The sequence below is a fragment of the Podarcis raffonei genome, chromosome 2 (genome assembly GCF_027172205.1).
Source record: "Podarcis raffonei isolate rPodRaf1 chromosome 2, rPodRaf1.pri, whole genome shotgun sequence".
NCBI classification, from domain to species: domain Eukaryota; kingdom Metazoa; phylum Chordata; class Lepidosauria; order Squamata; family Lacertidae; genus Podarcis; species Podarcis raffonei.
This window is the reverse complement of record NC_070603.1, coordinates 81,672,651-81,696,562: the sequence shown is the minus strand read 5'-3', so window position 1 is coordinate 81,696,562 and position 23,912 is coordinate 81,672,651. Positions and strand designations below refer to the sequence as shown.

At 42.1% G+C, this 23,912-nt stretch overlaps 1 protein-coding gene across 2 annotated transcripts in view; it reads left to right on the top strand.

Annotated features, from left to right (window-relative positions):
* Positions 1-22,519, top strand: part of TKT (transketolase) — a 35,095-nt gene extending 12,576 nt beyond the window's left edge. For both annotated transcript variants that reach the window (XM_053377801.1, XM_053377802.1), the window contains exons 3-14: positions 998-1,111; positions 2,731-2,828; positions 7,842-8,033; positions 9,495-9,613; positions 12,810-13,003; positions 14,376-14,540; positions 15,738-15,894; positions 18,586-18,716; positions 19,346-19,429; positions 19,563-19,656; positions 20,949-21,071; positions 22,175-22,519. In XM_053377801.1, the coding sequence (XP_053233776.1) occupies positions 998-1,111; positions 2,731-2,828; positions 7,842-8,033; positions 9,495-9,613; positions 12,810-13,003; positions 14,376-14,540; positions 15,738-15,894; positions 18,586-18,716; positions 19,346-19,429; positions 19,563-19,656; positions 20,949-21,071; positions 22,175-22,362 (1,659 nt within the window). In that variant the 3' untranslated portion in view covers positions 22,363-22,519. The remainder of the gene's footprint in view (positions 1-997; positions 1,112-2,730; positions 2,829-7,841; positions 8,034-9,494; positions 9,614-12,809; positions 13,004-14,375; positions 14,541-15,737; positions 15,895-18,585; positions 18,717-19,345; positions 19,430-19,562; positions 19,657-20,948; positions 21,072-22,174) is intronic.
* Positions 22,520-23,912: the final 1,393 nt, after the last annotated feature.

Genomic DNA, 23,912 nt, shown 5'->3' with positions numbered 1-23,912 from the left:
AATGGCTCTTTGCAACAGGGGAAAAAATATCCTCAACAGTGTTCTTATACAACAATGCAAAAAATCCAAGAATTTCTTTGCCATCCTTCACAATTTCTACGCTGACCCTTGGATTCATGCACTTGTTTCAAACTCCTTGGGCTTTTGAGACATTGGCTCAAATGCCAATCAAGTTAGTCACACCTAAGTCCTATTGGAATCAGTAGGACAAGTAACCAACAGGACATTAATTTCAGTGGAATTTGAAATTCAGCCGGCTGTCTTTTGCTTTGGGCTGTTACTCCTTCTCTACCTCTTTGTACACCCTGAGATGGGGAGTGGGGCTCAAACTCACTTATGAAGAGAAGCAAACCATTAACCAGGAGGCCCCATATATTGCAGGATCCTTGGGATTTTGATTTCTCATCTCTCTCTTTGGGCATTTGCTTCTCTCTACAATGAGCAGAACAGAGGAGGGACTGGGAGAAAGTATTTGCAGCCTTCTGGTCTTTGACTTCAAATATTTTTTGCCTTTGCACATGTAGACATACCTATTTCTAAAAACTTTCCCTTATTCTGTTCTAGCTGCTTGTCTGCTCCCACCCTCTTTCCCATTACTTCCTACTCCTGTTTTTGCCATGTTTGCCATGCTGTTTCCTGTTCTAGAACAGCCGTCCCCATTTTCTGTTGAGCCCCTTTCCCCCTTCTACTAGTTCACTGTCCCTTTTTGCCTCATTTAAACTCTCGGATTTGAATAAGACACTTCAGCAGGGACCATGTCACTAGTATGATATCTAGTATGATATCTATCTAACAAACAAACACAAGAGCTTTGCTGCATCAAGCAAAAATCCCATCTACTCTAGCGTCCTGTTCTTGCAGTAGACAACCAGATGCCTGCAAGCAGAATATGAGGGCAACATGTTGACATGAGCATTTCCATATCCTTGCATGCTATTTTGCCTCTCTTCTTAAGATGGTCTGCAATTGTTGATTTTGTTTCTTCCCCTTCGTCTAGGGTCATGCAGCCCCAATCCTGTATGCTGCCTGGGCTGAAGCAGGCTTCCTCCATGAATCAGAGTTATTAAACCTGAGGAAAATTGATTCCATTTTGGAAGGCCACCCTGTGCCAGTGAGTATTTCAGGAAAACACAGGGAGATTGCCTTAGGAATCAAAAAGTTTGTGTACCTTTTACACTACTGTCGACATCTGGTTCATAGTGATAGTTTAGCAGTGGTTTAGGTAACAGAAATAAACCCATGGGTTGACAACAAATGTAGTATAGTTAAAGGCCCCCCCCCCCCCCGAGAAAGCAACCAAAGAAGATTACTTTTACATTTTAGAACAGCACTCAATGCCTTTACTTTCATGCATGTCAATATTAGCTATGGTATTAAAACAGGCTCCTGCCCACCTAGCAGTTCAAAAGCACGAAGTGCAAGTAGATAAATAGGTGCCGCTCCCGCAGGAAGGTAAATGGCATTTCCGTGCGCTGCTCTGGTTCACCAGAAGCAGCTTAGTCATGCTGGCCACATGACCCAGAAGTTGTACGCTGGCTCCCTCGGCCAGTAAAGCAAGATGAGCGCCGCAACCCCAGAGTCATCTGTAACTGGACCTAATGGTCAGGGGTCCCTTTACCTTTACCTTTACCTTTATTAAAACAGGCTACTTTTTATGATGCTCTGACACATCTCTCATACCTCTGAGAATGGATGGATGCTTCATCACAAATCCCCTCCACACACTGCCACTGCCTGCCCTAGATGCAGAAGCCCATGGAAGTGGCTGTAGAGTTTGATCGCTCACCCTCTGCTATTGAACATGGTAGAAGGGCAGATCCGCAGACAGTTGCCTAGTCTCAGTCTGCTTTGTCTCTGGACTGATGTTAAGAGGGAGCATTGCCAGGCACAGGTTCACCTAGTGAGCAGCTGTTTTTGAAATGTACAGCTGATCAAGATGATTAGTTCAGCATGCTTTCTTTGTTTGTTAGAATCTATTTAACATGACCATTGCAACAGCTGCCAGCTAAGAGCAGAAAACGGGGCTTTAAATATTTGGGGCAGGTGCAGCTTTTGCATCTCAGAACTTCAGAGATGTGCAGTATAGGTTATGACTGCAGAGTAATACTTAACTCCTGACACACCTGTATTGCACTAATTTACTCATGTAGGGTTGCATCCGGTGCTGCTAAACTGCTCACACAACATACTACCTCTTGCACATGGGAATGTCTGCTTCCTCTTCCCCGCAGCCCCTTGTGCACCCTTAAAATCTGATCCAGAGCAGATTTTGGGTCACACAAAAGACATAGGGGTAGTAGTCTTGTTGCATGAATGGAACTCCAATTGTATTGGATGCAGCCCTTAGGCTCTTCTCGTGACTTCCTGAAGTGCTCAGAGGGAGTGCTTGATCTGGCAGCTAAGGCTGATTAAGGGCCAGATTTCAAGGGCAGGGTGGGGTTGGGTAGGGTAGGGTACTTAGATAATATAGATGGCTAAAAAGATGAGTATTGATGGTGAAAAGGTGAGCTTCACAAATTAGTCTTCAGAGAGTTAGGCTGGTATCTTTCCCTGCCTCACGAGATGTACCTGTGGGAACTTTGGGTCAGGGTTGAACATGCAGCCTGATCTGTGAATGCTTACTTGGAAGTAACCCCAACTGGGCTCACTGCTGGTGTGCCTAGGATTGAAAGCTTAGGGTTTATGAAGTAGATATTCTTTTGATTACATGCTATTGCTTCTTCTTTTTAGAAACAAGCATTCACTGATGTAGCTACTGGATCACTCGGTCAAGGATTAGGTGCTGCATGCGGTATGGCCTACACCGGGAAGTACTTTGACAAAGCCAGGTATCTTGAAAATATTTCACCCTCTTTGCTTTCATGGAGGTATATGGATGGATAAGGAAATGAAGCAAAACTGTCCTTGATGCTGTTACACAATCAAGTTTCCAGTCTCAAGTTTGAGAATGCAGACCCTGCTAAATTAACAAGATTCATCTGTTGTTAAATTGGGCACAGAGCAAAGAAATGCCAAATCTGGTCCACAACCTTTTGAATTGCCATTATAGCTTGTTTGGTGCCCATGTACGTATGAGAGAAAGAGCGAGAATCTCCGTACCTCTGTAGAAATAATGCTAGTGACAATGGAATAGAAAGGTGACTTTATATGAAAGCAGTAATTAGCTTGAGCGAAAGCGAATTTTGTTCAAAGATTGTTATGGCAACACAGCGTTGTCCAACAAAGGTGTTAGAAGATATTATGCAGAAGAACCCTGTTGTGCAACTCGTAGTGAGTTCAAGGGCAATAGTCCTGTTAGAACTGGTATGAAAATCTTCATGTGGTGTTAAAGAAAAGTAGATATCCAAAGGCATTTGTCTGTGTGTGTTGGGGAAGTTGATGTATTTTATGTGACAGTATTAGAGCATGAAAATCTGGGTTGCTGAGTAAATGCAATTTTACATTGCACACTTCACTTGCTTGAAAGCATTTCTGTGTACACTGATGTGCTGATCTTAATGCAGCCTGGCAGGTGGTATTCATAGAAAGACTTTATCTCTGCCTACGGTTGGTGCTCACTGGCTCTTTGCACGTCATGCTGGGGAATAGCCAGGGTTTTGTAAAATCGTAATTTAGCTAGGTGACTAATAAAGTTTGCAGATACGTGCTCTAACACAAATGATATTTACTGTAGATGATAGCATGAACTGCTCTCATCAGTATTTATTCCTGTCTTGCTGTATTATTGCCAGCTTGCTATATTCACACACCCCACCTCACCTCTCACACAAATACATTTAATTTGCACACTGATGTTTCGGCAAATAGACAAATCAGCCCAGAAATTATACAGTCATCTATAAAGTATTTGAGGAAGTAGGAAATGCAGAAAAGCTAAACTGGGGGGGACGGGGGACGGACCCTGTCACTTGGAGTTGAGTTTGATTCACAAAATCTTAAGGCCGAGAGAGGGATGTTACATCCATCTAGGATTGTCAACTTTGTTCTATCAGCCTCCTGGGCTTTTTAACAGCTGCCTATTAGGTTTAAATGCTGCTGCCAGTGCATTCCCCATCATGAGATACTGGGATGGGTCGCAAATCACCCATTAAATGTCAACTTGTCTGCCAGAAAAAAATGGCATCAAATTGCGCAATGCAGCAGTTACTTCACAGTGGCTCTTTCTATCCCTTGCTGGTCCCTACTAGGATGCATCACATTGGCCTTTGCTCATTTGAAAAAATCATGAAGTAGAACTGTCACCTGATTAAAGAAATGCTAGTTAGTTGATCATATGGTTTTTAGTTGACTATGTAAATTTGCATCAGAATAAACAACAATGCAAGCATACTCTTGAATGCCTGCACATGTTGCAGTAGGCGCCATCTTACTAGAGACTTTTCATCCTCTGTAAGAGAGAGGGGACAGGGGATGCCTCTTCAAAGACAACACCTGCCATCTGCAGCTTTTTCTAAGAACGTTTTTTAAATCAGTTCTTTTGCTTTGCTTTTTAAAACTCACAGAACTTGTAAATAAGCCCATAGAAGTTACTAGCCTGCAGAAATGTTTTCAAGCTTGCTGGCGGCTTGCAAAGGATGGCTAGAGAGCTCAGTTCCTTTTGCAACAAGCTGTGGCATTTGTGTGCTGGAAGTAAATGGGAAAGGGTTTCCATCCTCTGGCAGCTCCCTTAGTCTCTCTGCTGGTTGCTCAGCAGCGACAGACTTCTCTATCCCTCTCTTAACACCACTCACTTGCCTGCTTAGAATTGCATCATCCGCTCAACCTGCATGCAATTCCTAATCACTTGTGGCTACCAGGCTAGTGCTTAAATGCAAGGCTGAGTCTTGGGCACCTTTTTAATCAATCAAAAGATTTCTAATCTATATTAATATAATCAGCCGTACCACGAAGGAACATTGCTGTGCAAGACTGTCGCTCCCAGTGCTTTTACTTGTGGCAGATGCTAATGACACGAAAGAAGTGGGGGTAAACCCAGTATAATGGAAGTGGGGCTGAACCTTTTATTTAACTGCAGTAGGCCACAACTGAGGGCCAAATTAAACATGACTCTAAATGCATTTGGAAGTTGCATTTGTATGTCTGGTGGTTGTTGTTTTTACAGCTAATAGCGATATGTGGGTGGGAAATTCTATCCTCTGCTAAATATGCCTCATGCTGTCACTTCAACCCAGAAAGGGAGTTTCCATTGGTGCTGGTTGGAGCTATGAACTATAAAACAAGCAAACAAAACTTCAAGCATTTTAGTGTCCCAACTTGTTTTCCCTTGAGGTATAGCAGTTCTTAGAGGTTAAGCATTTAGACTCAAATATACATATTGAATAATGTGCAAATCCTTGCCTCTGGCTGGATAGATTATAAGCAGCACTTGTTAAGTAATAGCTGAGTTTTCCCAAGGATTTTGCTGAGTCACAGTGATGGTGTGTTTAGCAGGCACGCATTCATTCCAGCTTTACAGTAAGAGTCATTGTTAGAGCACCTTTTCCCCCTCAAGGTTACATTCTCATTCTACAATAATTGGCACTAATGACTCACAGCTTCCCTCTGGTTACTCATTTTGATTACCTTTAGGTGAGGCTTTGACTTAGGCGGAAAAACCAAAAGTAGAGAATAATGTGTGTTTCAGATTATTCTTGCTGCTCATTACGAGCTCCTTAAATACTTTCTAGGGCACACGGGCACACATTATTAGGCCTCTTAACACCCGCAGCAGCCCACAGGAACAAATGAAGTTAGTTCAGTGAACTACACTAGGAGGGCTTGAATTTTGGTCTTAAAAACCTGCATTATGGAGCTGAATAATACTTGTCTGCAGCCCTGTTTCTCATGGTGTATGACTATGAAAAAAAGCTGTCCTCTCAGGGCACATTTATGTTAGAATCCTAAAACCAATATTAATCTGTGCTTAAGGTTCCAGTAATGTCAGACATAGCTTCTAAATGACTGTAATTTTGCATGGGTTTTGTAATTTTGCATGGGTGCTGACAGAATCTTGCTGCATCAGAGCAAAGACCTATCTAGTCTAGCCGGTTAGATGCCCCATGGCAGCCCACAAGCAGAATATGAAGACATTTCCCACTATTGTTTCCAGCAACCATATTTCAGTGGCGTCCTGTCTAAATCTGGAGGTAGCATATAGCCATCATTAACTAGTGGCAGCTAATAGCCTTTTATATTCTATGAATTTGTCTAATCTGCTTTTAAAGCCATCTAGGCTAGTGGCTGCTATCATATCCTGCAGCAGCTCATTCCATAGGCTCATTCCACAAAGGGAGGGGGAGGGCTTTCTAATAAGATCAATACTTCCCATGATTCTTGGGGAAGGGGAGAAGCCATGACATTGAAGGCAGGCTTATGTCTGTAGTGCAAGCCTGATCGTATAACAGGACCTCGGAGAGCATCCACAAGCCTTGTGTGACCTGTCAAACCAAATCCCCAAATGCAGGCATAAATCTTGTGTCCATACCCCTGCGGATGGCAGCCATAAGAAATATAGCATAGCTAGCATAAAGCTTTTATCTGCACATGTGCAAGTTTTTTGTGATTACTTTGACACAGCCCTAAAAAATTGTGTTTTCTTCCTCCTGTCTTCAAAACTGACTCATTATTTTAAATTAGATTTTAAAATTATGTTTTGGTGACTATTTTCCAGAACGCATTTGCTGGATTGTTGGTAGAAACAGAAAGCTGGACTAGATGAGCCTTTGTCTGATTCACCTTTTAGGCTCATAAACTTTATTTTATGTCACATCCAGTACTATAAATCACTTTAGCTTTTTCAGTATAAATGAGTCACAAACCAACACAAACAAGACATTTGGATCGACCCATCTAATGAGGATTGTATACTTTCTCTCTGATTAAAGGAATAAATCAAAATAAACTGGCCGCCAGAACAGAAATAACCCAAGACATCTTAATGCCTTTAGTATCCAGAGAGCATGCTTTGGAAACATTATAGCAACCTTTCTCAAACTTGGGTCCCCGGATGTTGTTGGACTACAACTCCCATCATTCCTAGCTACCAGGACAAGTGGCCAAGGATGATGGAAGTTGTGGTCCAACAACATCTGGGGACCCAAGTTTGAGAAGGCCGTGTAATAGTATGCGAAGCACACTCATTCTGGTTGTAGCAAAGTCAGCGGTGGGAAACTTAAGGCCTTTCAGATGTTGCTGAACTAGAAACTTCTGTCCAGCATGGCCATTGTTCACAGATAGTTGGCATTGTAGTCCAAGGGCATACGGGCAGCCACAAGTTTCCTGCCCCTGTCCTAATGGTGAAACCGAATGTAACGGCAGCAGGCCTGTGTTGAAATCCAGTTCTTCCCCAGCCACACAGGAAGCTGGGGATGGTGACAGGGTCTGAATTTAAGAATAAAAGGAAGTGATATACTCTTTCACATGGTGTGTGCTCTTTCACATGGCTGTCACTTGAAGTTTTTTGATACCAAAAGTCTGTCAGGCTAGGAAGCATGTGGCTGGCATGATGGGCTGTGCCCCTGACTGCCTTTTGCTCCTAAGATCCAAACCTATTTTCTCCAGATACACAGATATGCTGCTGTAACACCTAACTAGGTTATGTAATAATGATGCAACAAAAAATGGTAGAAAGAAAGGAAAGTACTCAAAAGCAAAATTCCTCAGAGGGCTGAAGCATGTTATAGGCTTTGAAGAAGAGCCAACAAAATCTATGTAGGAAGAGTGTCATTAAAGGCAAAATGTTTCATTGGGGCTACTGTTGTATTGTCCATACTGTGTAGGCTTATCTGAAAAAGTGTTTTTCCTCCTTTGTCAACGTACGATACTGAATATTTAGTCCCTGCTTTTTGTTATTCAATACGCAGCTACCGTGTTTATTGTGTCCTTGGTGATGGAGAATTGTCTGAAGGTTCAGTTTGGGAGGCAATGGCCTTTGCTGGGTTCTACAAGCTGGATAATTTGGTTGCTATTCTTGACATTAACCGACTTGGACAAAGTGACCCTGCGCCTCTGCAGCATCATGTTGAAATCTACCAAAAACGTTGTGAAGCCTTTGGGTATGTATGTATGTATGTATGTATGTATGTATGTATGTATTTGAGAAATATATGATGTCTTCAACTTCGGTTGCTCTGTGCTCTTTTCAATTTGTGGATTGAGTTTGGAGGATCATTAAATGCAGAATCAAAATCTCTAGGGGCAGCAGTCTTCCCACAGGGCTCTCCCGCTGAAGGAAGAGGCCATTTCCCCCCTGATTCCTCCCCCCAAATTCCTGTGTTCTCTGAAAAGCTGCTCCAGAGTGTCAGGATACAGAGCACATGGGGCTACACGGAGAAGACAGATTTGGTGAAAATCACCTTGCCTTCTTCATGCACTGGGAGCCTCTACTGAATCTCAATCCCTTCCACAAACAGAGACGTCTGCATCCAACTTGGAGCCATGATAGTCAATATAGAGGGATCATAAATACAGAAAAGTAAAGGCCAATACAGGTTGTTAAATTTTGTCCAGGAATCAGTCCGTTCTTTCATTTGAAGAGCACAAAATGGCAAGGAAGCTTTTTTAAAATTTGTCTAGCCGTTGACAGTCATGCTTTCATAGCGTTTATTTCTGGCTCTGTTGAAATTTGTCACATTTGAGGAAACTGGCTATTTCCTCACTCCTTAAAACGCTTAAAAGCCCCATTGAACTATTTGAGCCTTTAGGTCACATAGGTGTTGCCTCTATTTCAGAAAGGATTTATTGTTATAGATTCTTGTGTCCTTAACAAGTATTCTAGACCTGGCTTTAGTTTATAGTTATTTTAATAAAGTGGTTAAACAGGTTGAAGGCAGCTTTGAGCCCACAAAGAGAATGCGATAGTAAGTGGAAAAAGTAAAAACTTATTATTCAGAGAGATAATTCTTGGTTTTTGCAAAGGTCCTTTATGCTTATGAATACTTGGAAGATATTTATCTTTTAGTCCATGATACATTCTTGCCTAATATTCTTAGCTACTGGTTCCTTTATTATTCATTTATAAAGGTTAGGCTGAATATGCTAGGACTAAAATTTGCTACTGTTCAGCATGCCATAAGTCAGAGACGAAGACGAATAAGCTAAGGCTACACGCCCAAGTGCAACATTTTCTGATTCTGACATGTCGCTGGGATCCAGAGAACTGTGTGCTCATTCCTAAGCATCCAGGAGAGCTTGGTCTTAATTTATTTCAAACTACTGAGGAGTTTGATACTGAAGAGGCATTATAAAGCGAACTGTGATACAGCTTGGGCATGGCTGTTCAAAAAACAAAGCAAAACTTCTCATTGGGTGTGCCAAGCCCTTTGGTACACTTAAGCTATTCTTTGGATCTTAGCTGCATCTTGCAACAAAAAAATGCCATAGTATAGCTTATTAATAATATATAACTATATGTACCGGTTCAGTGCTTGCTTTTGCTTATGCGGCACGGAGCTCTTATAAAAAGCTTTGCCTCTGCAAATCCTTTTAAAAGCTAATCTGTTTGTTTGCATTCCTAGCTGGCATGCTATCGTCGTCGATGGGCACAGTGTGGAGGAACTGTGCAAAGCCTTTGGCCAGGCCAAACATCAGCCAACTGCAATTATTGCCAAGACTTATAAAGGCAAAGGAATAACAGGTGATGCCAGGCGGCAGACTTTTCAGCTGAGCAGCAGCTACCGCTATGATTTGCTTGTTAATAGTATTTCTAGCCACTTTTTTTTATTAAGGATAAGGATGATGATAAGGAATTACATAGTGCTTTCATAACACTTATATTGTCATGTAATCCTTACAGCAACCACCCTGCATTAACATTAACACTGTTTTGCTGAAAGGGGTCTGAGACTGAAAGAGTGGTTTGCCTATGGCCACCTAGTAAGTTCAAGGCAGATGTGAGATTCAATAGCAGGGGTTTCCTGACTACAAGTTCAGTCTTTTCACCACTATGCTACACCAACTATCACATTTATTTCACACACACACACACACACACACACACACACACACACTCACTCATATATATGAATGAGAGAGAAATAAATGTAATAGTTGGTATAGCATAGTGGTGAAAAGACTGAGCTACAAGTCAATATATATACTGCTTGATTTCAGAAAACCTCAGATTATATGACAGTGTCATTAATGATCTCATTAGAAAATGTTTATGCCACATCACTAAGTGTGAAAGGCTTGATTTCCCCCAGTAAGACTTCAGTGTGAACCAGTTCTTTGAAATCAGTTCCTCACTCAAGCCGAAACGCCTGCTAAACATTTCTGCATTTGCAGGTGACTAAAATGGCAAGATGGCTGACACCTTATTACAGGGTGGCATGTCGCCTTCCAGACATTGCAGGAGTACAGCTCCCTCCATCCCTGAGTGTTGGTCAGTGGCGTAGCTAACTGCTTGAGCGCCCGGGGCAGCGCAAATGCCCTGCACTCAGGGACGCTGCAAGCCGCTGCTGCGCGGAACCTCCACAGAATCCGCAAGCCCCACATTGCTGTTTCGGGCAGCGCGGAGTCTGCAGGTGTCCAAGCCACCACATCATTCCCCAGGAGAGATGTGTGGCTCGGGCGTGCTGCAGGTCAGGCCCCGCGATCATCCCCCCTCAGTGATGAAACCTGGGGTGGCCCGCATTCACCGCACCCCCTTCCTACATCACCGGCGTTGGTCATGTTGGCTGGGGTTAAAGGACACCATGTTGTCTATCCCTGCCTATAAGGTGACACAGTATGTGCCATAGTGGGAAACACTAGATCTGAACTCTAAGCCTTTTCTTTTCACACCAAGCTTCAGCTGTAAATTATTCTGTATATAATCATAACCCTTTGCTATATCTGATATTTAGCCAGATTTATATACACCACGAAATCAAAAGCAAATCAAAACACTAAACAAACCTGATTAGCATACCTCAGGACTTGAATAATAGTCTTCCACACAAATTACATAAAATGTGATCAATCTGGGATATTAAGCAGAAATATTTTTAAAAGCCCTGTTCTTAAGGGAGCATAACTCATTGATTATTGTAAAGGAAAAGCTTTTTGTGCAGTAAACATGCTACAAAAGTGTCAAGCATGGTGCTGAGATGTAAAGCTAAATAAAATAGAAGTTTAGGCTCAATTCAAGGGGGGTGAGGGAAGAAGAGTGGGCTAGCGTAAAGGAGAATGCCCGTATATGTACTTCCATATTCCTGAGAATGGTTATGGTCCAAAAATTAAGCCATCAGGAAAAGTGGAGTGTGCAGTATTCAAACCATAAATCAAGAGAATCACATGGACATTTTTTTAAAAATTCAGTAGTTGTTAAATATGAATGAGATGCTCACTCATATCATATATTTATATCAAATGAAGTTTGAGTTAGCCTTCAAAATATCTCTTGTGCTTTTCCTCCTGCTTCACGTTAAGTAATCTGCCACTTTTTGGTAAATAGTAGGCAGGAATCGTCTTCTGCTTGGCTCTCCAGTATGAATTGTGAGCTGTCACAAGTGGCAGGACACATCAAATGTTTCATTTGTGCAGCAGAGATATTTGTGCTCCTTCTGCCTGTTTGGCAGTCTGTGCCCATTAAAAATTAAATAAAGCCCAGGCACATCTGCTGAATTTGGATACGTGCAAGGATGTGAATTCCTTTCTGCTCTGGTAGAGAACCAGCTGAAATCACAATGAATAATGAATCTCTTTGCGCTAGGCAACTGGGGGTTTGTGCCACTATGCATTTATCATGTATTCCCCACTCCTCCCCATTATGTTACATTTTTAATCTTGTGCATCCATCAGCTGGCTTAAGCCATTTCAAAAATAGCTAAATAAACTTAGGATATTTGTCATTTTTCAGGAACAAATGCTGCCATTCTGTGAGACTTCTGTATGGCGAAAAGAATCCAGTATTTAGCTCCTGTTACTGTGAGAGCTCAGTCTGTCTGATGCTCTTTCCCGAAGCAAAGAGACGTTTCGTGCTTGCACAGAGTGCCTGCTTATTCAGGTCCTTAATTACAGAATACCTAGCATGTCATTATTGCAGTCAAGGTTATTGATTTGCTGGCTTGATTTTATTCATTTACTTGAACACATAGTGCAACCTGCTCCAAGGGTTTAGCTAGCAGGATTGCAGAAGCAAAATTGTGATGATACGTGTTGCAGAGGCTCATGATCTAAAGAGGACTAAGAGAGGCCAAAAAGGGATAATAGCAATATGCATTTATGTTGTAATTGAACTGATGCAGATGTGTGTGTTATATTGTCATTCTAGTGGGCCCAAGCACCAAAGGAGATTACTCTAGAAAGGAGGTGACGAGAAGATGAAGGGAGGAATTACTAGGACTATATTTTTCTTAATTGATTGCTAGGTCCTTGGGAGAAGCTCAGGAATCTCCTTCCCCTGCTTCCCAATTTGAAACTCAAAGCAGTTCTGTGAAGTAGGTCAGGCTGAATGATAGCAACATTGGATGCGTGGGGGGGGGGGCGAGTGAGGATTTTAACCCAGGTATTTCCAGTCTTAGTATAACACTCTCATGACTGGCTCAGCATCAGCATCTTTGAATAATGGAACCGGGAGTATAATGGGGAGGGAGAAGGAATTCAGCCGTAGGGGCATCAGGGAAGTGTGTCAGGAGACTTTCTGCAGGATCAAAGGAATACAGTAACAGGAATGAGGCAGGCTGAGGCGTTGCTAGCTTAAACCTCATAGGAAGATGTTTGCATTTGCAAATAACCTTATTAGCTTACTTGGGCCTAACTCAGAAGAAGCTGCTGATTTTGGCACTTTGAGAAAGTGTATTGTATTTAACTTATTTCCTATTTTTAATTATGTGTATGGTAATCCGCAGGTGTTGAGGATAAGGAAAACTGGCATGGCAAACCTCTTCCCAGAAACATGGCTGAGCAAGTCATTTCAGAGATTGATGATAGAATCCAGAACAAGAAAAAGCTTTCTCCAGCCCTTCCGCAAGAAGATGCACCAGTTGTCAGTATCAGAAATGTCAAGATGCCTTCACCACCAAATTACAAGTTGGGAGAGAAGGTATGATGGTCTTTCTCTGTTCTCCTCAAGCAATTCTAGCTTAGGTTTATATTTGTGATTGGAAAGGTGCTTTTGCTCACTATTCTGGGAACTGCGTTTTTTATGGAGCTGATTAATAAGAATAAACAATTTTCAGTCCAGAATTCTGTAAAATATTCCAGATGACATTCAGCCGCCTACTCAGTGGAGTTCCAATTGTAATTAATTCATCATAGTAGCAGAATGCCCATTCAAAATGTCACACCTTTTGGGAGAAGAGTAAACGCTATTTCAAACTATTGAAGATGAGCCATACTTGATCTTGTACATGTGAGTCTCAAAGCAAATGTTTTACTTCATGCCTGTTTAAAAGGCTAGGCCATAATTCTAGTGAGTCACTTCTAAGGTAACTGCTAAGAATGGGACTTGTGGAGCCATCACACATGAGATGCCTTGCGCATTCAGGATGGTTGCAAGTGAAGGCTGCAGGTCCCTACTTCAGACTGGAAGGGATCCTGATCAAATTTGGTTGCCATTTCTAGACCCAGGCAGACTTCTTGTTTCTTTAAGAATGAAGCAGGTAGAGAGTTTGCCTGTCCCTCGTGTCTAGTAGTGGCAAAGTCACATGACTGGCCAGTTGTCTCCTTCACCTGCTGTGATGCAGAGCAAGTTATAGCTGTCAGGCAGCTGAACTAATGTAGCAAATGGGAGAAGAAAAGGAAGACTTACCAGTCTCTCTCCCTGTCCTCAGATTTGAAGAGCATGGAAATCTTACCTGAGCCTGCAGACAAAAACCTTATGGAAACTCTTAGATGCCAAAGCAAACAGAGACAGAAGGAGAAACTCATGGAAGGGTGGTTTGGGGTTTCCACTTCTCTAGGGAAGCGCTGGTTGTGTTCCCATGTCTAGCTTTTAGTCAAGTAAAGGACAACACTGCACTTGGTGTGACCGTATGAGGACAACCTGGCTTCTCTCAGCACAGTTTCCCCTGAGGCCTTTTCCTAGGTCTTTCTACTTCAGCTGTGATGTGTTTGATGACTAGAGGCATAAAGACCCTTGTACTACTAGCACAACACCAGAAAGCTTGAAGTTAACCAGGATTGCAAGGACATATTATAGATGCTTCAGTTAGCTATGACAATCTTTATGCTTAGGATCAGAATGGTAAACATTTAAAATGTTGGCTGTAAGCATAAGGTATTGATGTGACATACTATAACATACAGGGGAGCATTAGAGATTCTTTGAAACTCTTCAGTGTAATATTGGTCATCCAGAGTTTTGTCTTGGACTCATTTTCGAAGGTTTTTATTTCTGAGATTTGCAATTGCAGCATAACAGAATAATTGAACATAATGAAAACAGGGCATCAATGTCCTTTTCCTCTCCACAGTTTGCTACTCGCAAAGCTTATGGCTTGGCCCTTGCCAAACTGGGCCATGCCTGTGACCGTGTGGTTGCTTTGGATGGGGATACCAAAAATTCCACTTTCTCTGAGCTTTTCAAAAAAGAGCACCCCAGCCGTTTTATTGAATGCTACATCGCTGAACAAAACATGGTAAGGTGGCTTGTTTGGGTGTTTCTTCATTTGTTTCTTCCTTCAAACTAAGCAGGGGTTTTTGGGGATAAATTCTCACTCTCATAATTAAACCATTGCCATTACCCTACCTTTATAAATAAGGTTTCGTATTCAACTAAGTCATCCTTGAAGCAGACCCTTTGAAATCAATAGGCTTAAGTTAGTGCTGTCCATTGATTTTGGTGACTCTGCTCTGAAGATGACTTGGTTAGATACAATGTCCTAAAGAGCTTAGAGCAGTAGTTCCCAACCTTTTGAGGGGGGCATGCCCCACCTAAACATCTCTAAAATCCTGATCCTCCCCAGTGACATATAATTCTTATTACTGTGTTCAAAAAGGGAACTCCTGTTCACATGGAGGAAGCTAAAAGGTCATTAACTTGGTCTAACTCATTCTCGAATTGCCCCCCTTAAAAATCAAATTGCCCCCTGTGGGGCGTGTGCCCCATGTTGGGCACCACGGGCTTAGGGTTTCTAGGGGCACTGCAACATGCAACGGCTAGGTTGATTCAAGGGCACATTTCATAGTGCATCAGCCCCATAGTTCTCCTCCTCTTTCAGCCCCATAGTTAACCACCTCTTTCCCTCCCACCTCTTTCAGAGCATCTCCTGCCCTGTTTCTCCTTTCCCTCAGGCCTTGGACACCTTGCTGCTGCTCTCCCTATATCCAGCCTACCATTGTCAGAGAGCTTCTGCTTCAGAGCTCTGCAGATCAGGCTGCTGCAACCAGAGCCATTACTTCCAATTTATTGAGGAGCTTAAGCACATTTTGTGCACCACAAACATGTGCATGAGAGCAGGTTGCACTGCTATGATCATTCTGTTGGCACATGTAACTCTTATTTCCTTTCCCACTCCTCTATGCACTCCAGCTCTATTAGTCAAGTAGTGACGTAGCAATTGGACCAAGAGCATGGAGACCAAGTTCATTCATCTATTAAACTTACCAGCTGATCTTGAGTCACTCCCATTTTTCTCTACCTTGTTGTAAGGATAACATAGGGAGAAGGGAAGAGCTTTGTATACTGCCCTGAACTTCTCCTCAGAGGAAGAATATAAATATATAAAACGTATATCGTTTATATAGGCATAAAACATTTAGCTAACTCAGCATGTAGCACTCACATTTTGCTGGAACTGGTTAATCTGCTCTTCCCCTCCCTCCCCACATTACAGGTGAGCGTTGGCGTTGGTTGTGCAACCCGGGACAGAAACATTGTGTTTGCCAGCACCTTTGCCACATTTTACACCAGGGCATATGATCAGATCCGCATGGCAGCAATTTCCGAGAGCAACATCAACCTCTGTGGATCTCACTGCGGTGTATCCATTGGTAAGCGTCTTTAAATTTATTCAGCAGATTGCCTTAGTCTCCCAGATACAGGCACACAGACAGCTCATAAAACTAAGGGGCATGGTTAAAATTAGAGTTTGAAACAAATATTCAAATCTAAACTTTGCTTTACCCGTGAAGTGGAAGTAATTTCAAAATTCTGTAGGAATCTTCCCCCCCTACCTTATTACCGTACAAATTTTATTCTCTGCTTTTTATTTGATATCACTTGTTGCATCATAGAGGAAATGAGGCTTTTAAAACTGATGGTCTGCTAAGTCCTTTGACCAAAGTGTACTTTTCAAACCTCACATAGTTGATCTGCCTACAATAGACATTCCATGTATACATTAGAGACAAATAAAGTGAGTTTTGGATGTATCGGAGATTGTTCCAACATGTGCTAGAAAATGCTGTGTATTCTCATTTAGTTCCAAATGACCATTACACTTTACCATTGTGTCAACGGGCAGGACGCTCTGGCTATACCCAACAAAATTAAAACAGCAAAGCAAGCTTTTCCCCCGAGCTTTTATTCTATTATTGCTATATGGATAATGACCTTGTTTGTACATAATACTAAACCAGACTATGACTTAGCAAGAATCAGCAAGCATGTGGGTGCCCAGCATGAAAACTGATGCGCTTTGTCATTCCCCTGGTTCTGCTGCACTGCCATGAGCCAAATACATGCTTTAATTTAGCTTTTGTGTAAACTTAATGCTTGTGGTTAGTCTCGCTCCCAAGAAACCAGAATTTATACCAAGCAAAAACCTTGGTTATTTGGGGGAGACAAGCCTCAAGTCTGTGTTCAAACATAACCCTAAGCCAAACCCTGGTTTAGCTACAAGCAGTGCAATAGCATGACCAGAGATAAGCAAAGTAACCATAATTTTCTCTCTGGGTACCTGCATGCTTGCTCATTCTGGCCAAGACATAATTTGCCTTAGGGGTGTGTGCAAATTGGGTTATTATGAACAGTGTTTTGTCTGATAGATGTGAGTATAAATCACCTTTGCCAGCAGCTGCCAGATCTTTGGGAGCAATATTGTTCCTTCATAGCTCATTGACAAAGTGTATGGTTCAGTAATGATACCATACTATAAGCTGATTAGAACTGCAAGTGGCTTATCACAAATTTCTTCTTAAATCTGAGCTTTGGAAAGCACAGTGGAAGTTTCCTTATTGGCTTAAGTGTTGCTCATGCTGCACTCAGAGTTTGCACTGGAAATGTAAGCAGTGAAGCCTGAACAGCTTGGCAGTGGTTCAGGAATTTTCAGCTTGGGCTTTGCTATACTTGTCTCAGTGCTGTCGCATGTTCAGGTTGCTCGCTTTAGCCATTAATTAGCCTCAGATTCTTTCTAACACCACTTGCCACTTGTGCTTCTCTTCAAAGAATTTCCAGTTGCTTCTTCAACAGTACAGTGAAGCCCACTTTTAAGTACAGGTGCCAGTGTATATTTCAGTGCACACATTCTATTACTGTTTGTAGGGTGGGGCATGTGCTTTTGTTTTTTGCACATGTCAAGAACTTATTTCAGTAGATCTCTCACGGCCATCAGAATAAAAGCTTCGCCTACTTCTGAAGTGTGTGTTTGTATGTAGGAGGCTGCAGGTTCAATCCTTGCCCGTATCAAGAATGGGATCTTAAGTTCCAACGATGAGAGAAACCTCTACCCCCTCAAGTTTATTAAAATGCAGAGATGCACAACCGACTGGGGCTTTTTGGGGTCCTTGACTAAATAGGCTGTTGGTCTAACTTGATACAAGCAGCCCCATATAGCTGTGGCTATATATGAGATGTGGTAGTGCCATTTCAGTAACTCTCACTGCATCCTCTGTGGCAATTGTACTGAAACAGGAAGCAGACACTTTCCCACATTTAAAAAAAAATGACTTTGGAGTGGCTCTCTGGCTCCTTTTTAAGGCAGACAGTGTTCACAAGTCAGTTCAGCCAAGTAGAAGCTGGAAAAAATGCACTCAGTTCTTCTAACTGGTTTCCCGTAAATACTTTTCTTTTCTACCAGAAGGGCACAAGTGCATCCACAGCTCTTCCTACTGCTGGCCCTGGAGGGATTTGAACTGTGCCATTCACTGCTCTACACCCACACCCACACCCCCAAATATATCCCTAATTATAATGCATCTCTCTGTGGGTTTCATTAAGCCAATCTTCGCTGAAAAGTAAGCTTCTTATGAGCTTCAAGTGCCCCCTCCCAGGATGGGACATTCTGATAGAATCATGAATTATTCTGTGTTCCACCAATAATTGAGACATGCCTACTGTCACCTTGTACATTTTTCTTTTGCCAGTTGGCTAAAATTGTGTGTTTATTTTCTTTCATTTCTGTACTCATGTATGTAGCCCTATATCCCTTTTCCTTCTTCTTTTGCCTCTGTGGTAGTGGTGGTTTAGTTTCTGCTTTATTGTTTTAGTTACCATTTACGCCTGCATTTTTTCATGATTTTTCTTTATAACCCTAGTTTTCTTTCTTTTTAGTTTCCTTCTATCTTCTTTCTTTGCTATTTCCAAGTTTAAGCAGAAGATGGTAGGTAGCCTTCCATGTCCTGTGAGTGCCTTATATTTATTTTGGATGCCTTTTGTTTTAAGAAGCATACAGAGAAGTTTGTTCACTTTTCAACACTGATATTTTTCTTTCACCCCCCGCCCCTAAACCATCTCTTTTCTAGGTGAAGATGGACCTTCACAGATGGGGCTGGAAGATCTGTGCATGTTCCGTGCCATTCCTAATTCAACTGTATTTTACCCTAGTGATGCTGTATCCACTGAAAAGGCAGTAGAATTGGCTGCAAATACAAAGGTATGCAACTCTTCCGCAGTGTGCTTGCTTGGGAGTTTTAGAGCAGGGGTGGGGAACCTGCTGGCCCTCCCCATTTGGTCTGCAAGTTCATTTCAGGCAAGCCTTACACCTGACATCATATATGACATCAGATGGAGGATAGGTAACGTTGGGACTCCTCATTGTGTAGCACTTCCCAAGTGCAGTGGGCATTAGGAAGGAAATGTGCAAAGGACTTTTGACAGGCGTCAATCGCCTGGCATCCTCATGACCTCAGATGATTGACAGTTGCTGCATAGGGATGGGGAAAAGATAAAGATCTGGCCCATTACTGCCTCCAGATCTGAAGTTTGCTCTCTTCTGTTGCAGAAGAATATAGGGAAGGGTGCCCATTGCTGTGAATTTGTCAGAGTTTCATTGTTGGTTGGCTGTTTATTTCATTCCATTGATACCCCATTTTTCTTCTGTCATGGAACCCAAGGTGTCATGCTTATAATACCTGGGTGGTCACCCATCCAGAACTAGACACACCCAGCTTTAAAAAGACTAGTTTTGGTGTTTGGATTTTTAAATGCTTTTTTCCGTTTTGAAGTTTAATTCCATGGGCTATTGTGGGTGTTACAATCTATCCTGTGTTCATTTTGAAACAGGGCATCTGTTTCATACGAACCAGTCGTCCAGAAAATGCCGTGATCTATGGCAGCAATGAGGATTTCCATGTTGGACAAGCCAAGGTGAGCACCATTTTGAAAGTTGCTAAAAGACTTGAACTACAAGAACGTAGTCATTGAACATTGTGATTTTTACTAGCTTTTTTCCAGTAAATCTAGAACTTTCTCTAATTCTTTGTTTTACTGTTGTTATCAGGTGGTATTCAAGAGCAAAGATGACCAGGTCACGGTTATTGGAGCAGGAGTAACTCTGCACGAGGCACTGGCTGCAGCTGAGCAACTGAAGAGAGGTGATTACACCAAACTCTTTTGAGAAATGCACACCAGCCATCTTGTAGGGAAGAACATAAGGGCTATAAAGGGAGGGGGGTAGGAAATTCTTTAGAAGTGTAATCTAATTACTACACCTTTCCTTGGAGCCTTAAGTCTATTTTGTAAAAAAACAAGAAAAAAGTTAGTTTAATATATAAAATCAAACCCAAACATGTACCTTATCTGTAGCAACGTAGCCCTGGTATGAACAATAGAGACTGGAAATGTGATATGGATTTGCATGGCCTCTCTTCCTTGTGAATTTCCATGGTTTGTTTAACAATGGTGTAACATTACGCCACTAACATCACTGTTAAGAATAGCTAACTAGATTCCCATTTGACAGGGACTGGTGAATCTGACGCAAACTGGTTCTAAACACTTGAGGTCACCCTGGTTCGGAATAACTATGATCAGCCTCAATGCAGTGCATGTACAAGACGAACCATGGATGAAAGGGAAGGAGGGAAAGGAGAAGTCAGTGAGCATGTGGTATATTGATTAGGAATATTGCATCTGCACAAGATCTTACTAGATGGATAGTCCTGGATAAGTAAACCATGGTTTGTTTCACAGTAGATGAAATGTCATCTTTCCTGAAACATATAGGTTGCACCATACCTGAACACTTTCAGTTACAGGCTACCTAACTGGCAGTAGGTCGCATATTCCCATCCTCATTTTGCTCCTTGAAACACATGTGTTGCTACTCATTTCACTGCAGATATCATCATTTTAGTATCGGAAGTGTACTGGGCCATGATTATCCAAGACTATTGGCATTCTCCAACATAACCTTTGGTGGAATAAAGGAAATCTCACTATTGAGAAGTCCACAAGATGATAGTACTAATAAGTTAATGCAATTATAGCCATTGGATAAATGAGCAGGCAGCTGTGCTTTAAGAAGACTGAAGTTGAATGATGACCTTGTGCTATCTAGTTCTTTAGATATTCCATAAGCTAGCCTCTGGGTGGCTTAATTCTTCTGGAGATCAATTATCATAGTAAAGGTCCTTGGAAGTGGGTTATGAGTGCCCTCATTCTAGGGAATGACAAAACGAGAAAGTAAGGCTTACGCTTACTTATCAGTCAGCTTGTTTTTGACTTATATTCTGGCCATTCTTAGAACCAAATAGTGGTTTCAAAACCCCCATTGGGATGCTTTAATAAATGTGTATGAAACGTTAAACATTAGCGAGTCCCCTCTCCTGTGTTTTGTTGAGCCACATGCTCTGGGGCATAATTCTGTTCCCATTCTTTTTCTCAGAAAAAGTTTCCATCAGAGTGATTGACCCTTTCACTATAAAACCTCTGGATAAGAAAACTATACTTGAAAATGCAAGAGCAACCAAAGGCAGAATTATCACTGTGGAAGACCATTACTATGAAGGTAGGTCAACACACATGATAACAAAGGAGAAAAATTCAGTACTGTATATGCGTTTCTGCCATGGGTGTCCATTTTTTATTGTTTTTTAATTCCTCTTCTGTGCTATTTCCTAACTTTGGAGGGTTTTTTATATTTTGTATATTGCATTGGACATACATGGAAGGTGATTAATAACGATGATGAGAAATACATGGACACTGATTATTTTCTAGTTCCTGTGCTTCAGCTCTACCTATACATGGTACAGACACCTAGAGAAATGAAAGAGATTTCTCTCATGACTATCCTAGCTTGACAATCCTAGCTTGGGTGTGCTCTTGCAACAGTTATACTGTTGGAGTTGCATTTCCTGCTGTTGTAGTGGAGCTGCTGACTCTCCAGATATTACTCTGTTATCCCTGACCATTAGTTGGTTGGGGCTGATGGGGGGTCCAACATCATCTAATAAGCTATATATCTAAGACATTGTTTCCTCTATTTCAGATATTCAGGGTATGAGTGCCATTAGTTATATAGCCAAAATGGCACCATCCTCACAGAATGGGGAGGTATCAGGCTTGGGTGAACACCAACGTTCCCATAAAAAAATTCTTTGGGGGGGGAATAGCTAAGGAACCTCAAAGATGTCCATTGAGGAATGAACAAGCTCATTGTGCTCAGAATGCTGATTGTTTGCTGTGGAGGGGCGGGGGAATGATATAATGGAATGGAATTTTTGTGGAGAAAAGCGTAGCTAACTGGCTGGCTGGAACACTAAAAAAGGAGCACTCCACACTGCAACGTTTTACCACAGGTCCTCCTTTAGACATTTATAAAATATAATTTTTGTATCTCCTGTGTCTTCATGATCAACTACTCTACTTGGATGGCTTGTGTGGACTCTTGGAGATCAGCTGCCTTGATTGGGCATCAAAGCACTAATCTTCTTAGAAGAAAAACTGTTTAGGCAAAAGCTTCTCATGGGACAAACAACTTTGCAACCTTTCCAATCCCTCTGAACTATCCAATTGTTTTCTTTGTAAGCAGCTTAATCCAGCTATTTAAAAAGAAATAAAGCTTGTTAGCCTTGACTTATCATCCATTTGTATATTATCTTTCCCTAGGTGGCATTGGAGAAGCCGTTGCTGCGGCTGTGGTTGGAGAACCAGGGATCACAGTCTCTCGCTTGGCTGTGTCCCACATACCAAGAAGTGGAAAATCAGCTGAGCTGCTTAGGATGTTTGGCATCGATAAGGATGGCATCATCCAGGCTGTGAAGGTGGCAGTGTCCAAATCAAGGAATGCAGAGTAGTTTGTGTTGTACACCCATTGTGTTCTGGGGCAGTGTTTTGGGATAAGGATGGTTAAAAAGAAAACCAAACACTGTAGCTTTCAAACAGGGTTGAAATTATATGCAGAGTTTTAATGGAAGAATTCTAATAAAAGTAAAAGTTTTGGGAGAAAAGTCATGTTTGCTGTTTTGAACTGTTAGGATTTCTGGAAACCTAGATGCTGATAAGGCAATAGCACATAACGTAAAACAGAAAGATCCAAGTAAATTGCTGTAATTTAATGTACCAAAATGATTTATAATGCTTCTCTCAACACTTGTGGGATTGTGAATTTTATGGCTGACCATAGGGCTTTGAATGTAGCACTGTGACATCTCAGTCCCTTCTTCTCTTTCTTCTGAGAAACTTTTCTCTCTCACATAACTGCCAGCTTGTCCAGAAATACTTCCTATTTGGCACAGTAGTGAAATACGATATACAAAAGCAAACATTTCACTTCAACTACCTGCTTCCTATGTTCAGGTGAAACATTTCCATGCACTGTATTTTCATCCAAGTGAGGCTGTTATTTCTTCCCATCCTCCTCTTCCTCTATCGCCAGCGGATTCTGCTTATATTTTCTGGTGTCCTTTTACTACTGCTGTCAGCCTCTGCTTCTGCAAACTGGCTGGAGACTGATGGGAGTTGGTTACTCATCCCTGTCTTAAATACTGACCAAACACACTTCTTGTGCATGTGCTGAGAGAAGAAAACAGCATCATCCATTGGTTTAGGAAGGCCAAGAGCCCAATTTTCTGTCCCTCGGTCCTGTCTGCTTGAGATCAGTGCTGACTGAGCTGGAATATCTGGACTGAGTCATTGGCTCACCCATCACTGATTTAAAACAAACAAGTACCCACAGACAGCATGTCCTTGGGCTTCTCTGAGGTTTATGATCTATTATTAGCCTGCTCCACCATCTGCGCTCGGAGCAAGGTGGAGCATGCCATCTCGAGTGTATGGGGAAATCAAACAGAGGTTAAGGGAGTGGAGGAGGAAACAGCAGCTTCTTATTATTTATTCATTATTTGTATCCTGTTCTTCAGCTGCAGAGTTCAGAGAAGCTTGCAGATTGCTCCCAGATGGTCTCCCATCTTGGGGCAGACCTACTTAGCTGCAGCATGTTTGTGCCTATAAGTGTGTACATGGCTCCCAGTGCAGTTCACCAAAGCGGTGTTCCTGAACCAGCATGGTAAACTCCCTTGTTAGGGAATCAGATCATTGGTCCATTTAGCTCAGGGGACAGCAAACTTTTTCAGCAGGAGGCCGGTCCACTGTCCCTCAGACCTTGTGGGGGGCTGGCCTATATTTTTTGGGGGAAATTAAACGAATTCCTATGCCCCACAAATAACCCAGAGATGCATTTTAAATAAAAGTGCACATTCTACTCATGTAATAACACGATTCCTGGACTGTCTGCGGGCCAGATTTAGAAGGCGATTGGGCCGGATCCAGCCCCCGGGCCTTAGTTTGCCTACCCATGGTTTAGCTTAACTTTGGTTTAGCTTAACTTTGGCTACACCAGCTTCCC